Source organism: Bison bison, unplaced genomic scaffold, assembly GCF_000754665.1.
Source record: "Bison bison bison isolate TAMUID 2011002044 unplaced genomic scaffold, Bison_UMD1.0 scf7180017864213, whole genome shotgun sequence".
NCBI lineage: Eukaryota > Metazoa > Chordata > Mammalia > Artiodactyla > Bovidae > Bison > Bison bison.
In genome coordinates, this window is record NW_011494785.1 from 530,374 (window position 1) to 535,672 (window position 5,299).

Consider the following 5,299-nt stretch of genomic DNA (forward strand, 5'->3'; position numbering starts at 1 on the left):
CCAGATCGACACCATCACGCCCGAGATCCGCGCGCTCTACAACGTGCTGGCCAAAGTGAAGCGCGAGCGGGATGAGTACAAGCGGAGGTAGGGACCGGGAAGGTGGGGACGGGGCTCAGCTCAGGCCACACTCAGCCGCGGCTACCTGTCCAGAAGCACAGAGCCGCTGGGGCCCCAGAATAAGGGAGGAGTAAGTATGAGTAAAGTTCCTGCTGTTTAAGGAGGAGCTAGGAAGTCCGCAGATGAGACTGGAATCCACAGAGAATGCAGAAGTCAGGCTCGTGACAGGAAGGAGGAGTCTAGGAGCAGAATCCTGCCGGGAACCCTTGCTTTTCATATAGGCTGCAGCGTTTGCACGGCTGTGTTAACTGTGGGGTTTTATGATGTGTGAAAGGGACGTTGTTCTGAGAAGTCGCATCTGGGCTACCACTTATATCCCCCTGCCAGCCTCAGCCCTCAGAGCGATTTTGTGATATAAGCTCCGAATACTGAGCAAAAGTTAGAAGCAAAAGGTGTACCTTTAATTTGGGAGTCTAAATGCCATGAGAAGCTGGGGGTGGGGGAGGGGGGTGCTGGTTGGGTTGAACCTTGGAGGAGGTGATCCTGACACTGCCCAGGGTTTCCAAAACAGTGTCCATGGTAGCAGCCCATGCCAGCTCTAGTTCCACCGCTGCTGAGAGGCTCTGGGGCCCTCAGGGCATTTTTGGAAGTTGATCAAAAAAGAGGGTGTGGGGAAGAGGGAATTCCCTAGGGAAAGGTGAAAGGCCTGTAGTTGACCCAGGGTGAGTGAAAGCTGGGGGGGATCTGAAAGTGCAGAAGGAGGTGTGAAGAGGGTAGCAAGGACCTGAGTAGGAGGAAGCTGGAAACGTGGACACACCAGTGATGGACTGCCTCACACAGCGCAGCTGGGGCAAGCCCTGTTGCCCTGAAAATGAAGCACTGGCTCTCGGCAGGAAATCCTGCAGGGTAGCCCAAGGGGCCCGAGGAGGGGATGCGATGCAGGAGCGCTGGCTGCATCCAGGGGATCCCCTAATAACCAGCCTGTGAGGACAGAAGCTTGAGTACAGCCAGCACTTTGTAGACTTTGTGCCCAAGGTACCATGACTGAAGACCAAGGAGATGAAGGCTCAGGGGGAAGCTCTGCCTTCAGGTTTAACCTCTTAATGATCTACTCTGACCCCTTGTGGACAACCCTGGGAATTACCCTTCCAGCCTGGTAAAGCGGAGATTTGTGTCTGGTGGGGACTGGCTGAATGTTTTGGGGAAGGACTGCTGGGTCTGGCGGCGACCTTCAGGGATCTGTAACCGGCCAGAGTCTAGCAGACCACAGACCAGCAGACTTTCTGAGGTTGAGTTCTGCCTTCATGCTGGCTGGCTTCTTTAGTGGCAGTTTGTGATTTAAGTGTCCTTGGGACTCTCAGCTATCCCCAAACCATCGTTTAGATCCACCCAGAACCATTCTGCTCCTGCCCCACCCCCTGCCCCTGCAGGAGTTAATTGACACAGTCAGCAGTGGAACATGGACAGTTCTGGAATACATCCATAACCACAGGAACAACTGCTGTTGTTGGGGCGTTTTGTTTTTTTCACTGGCAGAGTATCCGTCCTTGGTCCAGCTGTCCAGGGCAGCAAAGAGTTATTCCTCCGGGACTGATGAGCTCATGGCTCTGCAGCACACTGCTGTGCAGAGGGCCCCACGGCCAGGCTTGGCTGGTACGTGACACCGGCAGTCACTCATTCTTCCACCCCAGATCCCCTTGCCCTCGTTCTGTCTCTTTCCAGCGGCTCAGACTCCGGTCTGTAGTCTGGAAGACATGGGCATAGTCTGAGCACTGAACTGGAAAAGAGCTGAGGCCTCCTAGTTCTATGTTCAGCTCCCCTGCCAAGAGTGACCTTGGGTGTGTCTCTTTTGGTCTCAGTTTTTCCAACATCTCCCTGGGCCAACTACAGCGAAAACTCGAGGATGCTATGTATATTTGGAAGAAAGGTGTTCACTCAATGTCGAATACGACATTGCTCAAATTCTACCTATGCTTAGAGAACCTTATAAGTGAGCCCAGCTTTGAACAGAGGTCAAAATAAACCCACTCATGGGAAAATCTGGCTGGAGTACGAACAGAATTCTAGTGAGGTTCCAGATGGTTTATTTTCAGATTTTTTTTTTAAACCCTGTAAGATTTTATTAATCTTCATCCTTACCTAACTTCCTTGAGTTTCTCCCTGAAACAGTTGAGTTCACAGTCCCACCCTTCCTGGTGCGTGTTCTCCAGGGTTACTGTCCCCTGGTCAGTCTTGCTTGCTTCCTCTAGGGACACAAGGACCCCAGGGTCCTCAGGGTATCACATCCCATGCCCTCATGTTGTAGATGGAGAAACCAAGGCCCAGAAAAGCTGCAGGTCTTATCTAAGAAAACACATAACCTGAATGGGAATGCCAGAATGCAGGGGGAGGAGGACTGGGGGCCGCCAGGGAAGGCTGGGCCCGGAGCCAGGAAGGCGGGAGCGGGCCTGCTCTGAGCTGGCGGGTGGAACCAGGCTGCCTGCCTCCTCCCCACCCAGCCACCCAGGAGGGGCAGCCGCGGTGATGTTGAGGAGTTATTATTAGGAATACTGCAGTGCGGATGTGAGTGAGGAACTGGAGAGCAAGGAGAGATGGGCCCGGAGGAGGAGCCCCGGGAAGAGAGATGGAGGCGGGGAGGAGAGGACCAGACCCCAGGCCTGAGTGTGTGTTCTCTGTGTATGTTAGGCCGCTTTCTAACCACCTTTCTGGGCGTTAAAGCTTCTCTCCCGGTGCAGTTCCCCTTCCTTTCTCAGTCTGGAAGAAGTCTTTCCAGGATGGGGAAGAAGTGCTGGGCTATTATGTCAGTGGGGTCTGAGGAGTCTGCTGGTCCAGCCAACATCAACACTAAGTCCGGGTGCTGCCCTGCCACTGCCCTTCTGCCTCCGTGATGTGGAGGGGGACATGCTGGCTTGCTCCCGGCCCTGGGCAAGGCCCCCGCCTCGGCCAGGAGTGTTTGTTAGCCTACTCCTGGTCTTAGGCTCTGCCTTCTGCAGCTCCGGAGGTGCCACCTGTGGTTCTCATCTCCCACTCTTAACAGGGGACTTTTCTATGCTCCAGTTTCCCTCTCCCCCTGGGTGTGGACGCCTAGTGATCCCAGCTTGTGCCCGGGCACCTCTATGCAGCCCACCGAGGGCCTCCGGGTGGGCAGTTTCCAGAGCTCGTGGGGGTGGAGTTCGAGCACCTCCTACCAGGCTCTTGACCAATGCCATTGATGCCCTGTGTGTCCTGCAGCTGCTTTTGCAGGGTTAATGGTCCCACGGGAGGCAGGGCAGCTCTGTTCTGGTGCAGGCAGGAGAGCAGGAGCCCGGATCTGTGGACTGAAGGTGGGAGACCGGGCTGGGTAGTGTGGGCAGGAGGAGGGGTCAAGGCTGGCAGGACAGCCGGTCGGGCCGGGGCCTGAGCGGGACGGGCCCTGTGAGGGCACAGCGCAGCCACAGTTGGGTGCAGGGCCAGAGGTTCTGGGAAGGCAGCTGTGAGCTGGGCGGTGGGCGCTGGCCAGCAGCCTGGAGCCACACATTCCTCCTGTTGGGGAAGCTGACCCAGGGCCCTGCCTGAGCCAAATGGGTGGGGGGTGAGGGCGGAGGGAAGACGGCCCCCGCACCCAGGTGCTCGCCCTTCACTGTCCGCAGGTGGGAAGAGGAGTACACGGTGCGGTTACAGCTGCAGGAGCGCGTGAACGAGCTCCAGGAGGTGAGGGCCGCCCCGCCCGCCCTCCTCACCATCCTTTGCCTGCTGCTTACTGCCCGCCTGCCGCTCACCTCCGTTGGTTTCTCCTGACCGTAGGAAGCCCAGGAGGCTGATGCCTGCCAGGAGGAGCTGGCCATGAAGGTGGAACAGCTGAAGGCAGAGCTGGTGGTCTTCAAGGGGCTCATGAGCAATGTGAGTGTGGCCTGGTCATCGCTTGCCTCTCGTGCCAGCCCCGCACCAGCCTGGGCTCAGCCCCGAGGCTGCCTGAGGCCTGGAAGCAGGCCTTTCTAGTTTCGCCCGTTCACCACCCGGCGTCCCAGTTGATGTGCTTCCCTTTTCTCCCCCTTGCCTGCCCCCTAACTCAAGAGGAATGAAAGTCCTCTTGGCCTCCATGGCGACTCGGGCCTGTTTGCTCGCAGTGTGGCCCTGGGTGACATCCTGACCTGCTCTGCCTTGTCTCTGGGTCTGTGGAATGGGATAGGATTGAAAGCAAGTGCTTTGTAGGATGGTTCCAAGGTCACGATGTTTGTAGAGGCAGGACAGCAGCAGCTGAGGGTCAGCTAACATTGTCCTTATGATTTTTTCTCCAACGCTCAGAGCTCTGGCTGTGTGCTTAGTCACTCGGTTGTGTCTGACTCTTAATGACCCCATGGACTGTAGCCTGCCAGGCTCCTCTGTCCATGGGGATTCTCCAGGCAAGAATACTGGAGTGGGTAGCCATTGCCTTCTCCAGGGGATCTTCCCAACCCAGGGATCAAGCCCAGGTCTCACTTATTGCAGGCGGATTCTTCATCGTTTGAGCCACCGAGGACTAGTCTCTCTCTTTCTCTCTCTGGGAGTCTGAGTTCCAGGAGGAGCCCCCTGCATATGCACCAGGCGCTGGCCCATATCCTCTAGGGGCGCCATGTGGCCAAGGAGCCAGTCATCCTGGGCAGACCACTGGGAGATAACCAGGTCAAGGGGTGCCTTCTGCCAGCAGGAGCCATGTGACTGGGATGATGAGGGGATATCGCTCATGATGCGGTGGGACCCCCTCACCGCTCCCTGCGCTCCCCACACAGAACCTGACCGAGCTGGACACGAAGATCCAGGAGAAGGCCATGAAGGTGGACATGGACATCTGCCGCCGCATTGACATCACTGCCAAGCTCTGCGACTTGGCTCAGCAGCGCAACTGCGAGGACATGATCAAGATGTTCCAGGTGAGGGTTGCCGGCGCCTCGCCCCGGCCCCGGCGGCCCCACCTCACTGGTGCCCGAGCCCCACAGGGGAGGCCAGAGCCGGGCCCTGGGGTCGAGGCTGGGGGGCGAGGGACGGCCTCTGGAGGGGTCCGGAGCTGTCTCTAACGCCGTCTCCCCCTCCCCTCTCTCCTGTCTGCCTCCTCTCCTCTCTGCCTTTCATCTTCTCTTGCTTCCTCCACAGAAGAAGCTGGTTAGTTTTGCTCTCACACAAGCTTCTCAGCTCCCTGGGCCTCCTGACCCGCTGGGCTCTCAGTGCAGCGCCCCCTCCATCCTCCTGCTCTCCCTACTTCTCTCTCCTCCTCTCCCCCTCC

The 5,299-nt window shown here is 57.6% G+C and overlaps 1 protein-coding gene across 1 annotated transcript in view; it reads left to right on the forward strand.

Moving 5' to 3' along the window:
- IFFO1 (intermediate filament family orphan 1) overlaps positions 1-5,299 on the forward strand; it is a 12,376-nt gene that overhangs the window by 851 nt on the left and 6,226 nt on the right. Inside the window, exons 2-6 of the mRNA XM_010845196.1 lie at positions 5-87; positions 3,690-3,750; positions 3,844-3,939; positions 4,809-4,949; positions 5,170-5,288. Of these exons, the coding sequence (XP_010843498.1) occupies positions 5-87; positions 3,690-3,750; positions 3,844-3,939; positions 4,809-4,949; positions 5,170-5,288 (500 nt within the window). The remainder of the gene's footprint in view (positions 1-4; positions 88-3,689; positions 3,751-3,843; positions 3,940-4,808; positions 4,950-5,169; positions 5,289-5,299) is intronic.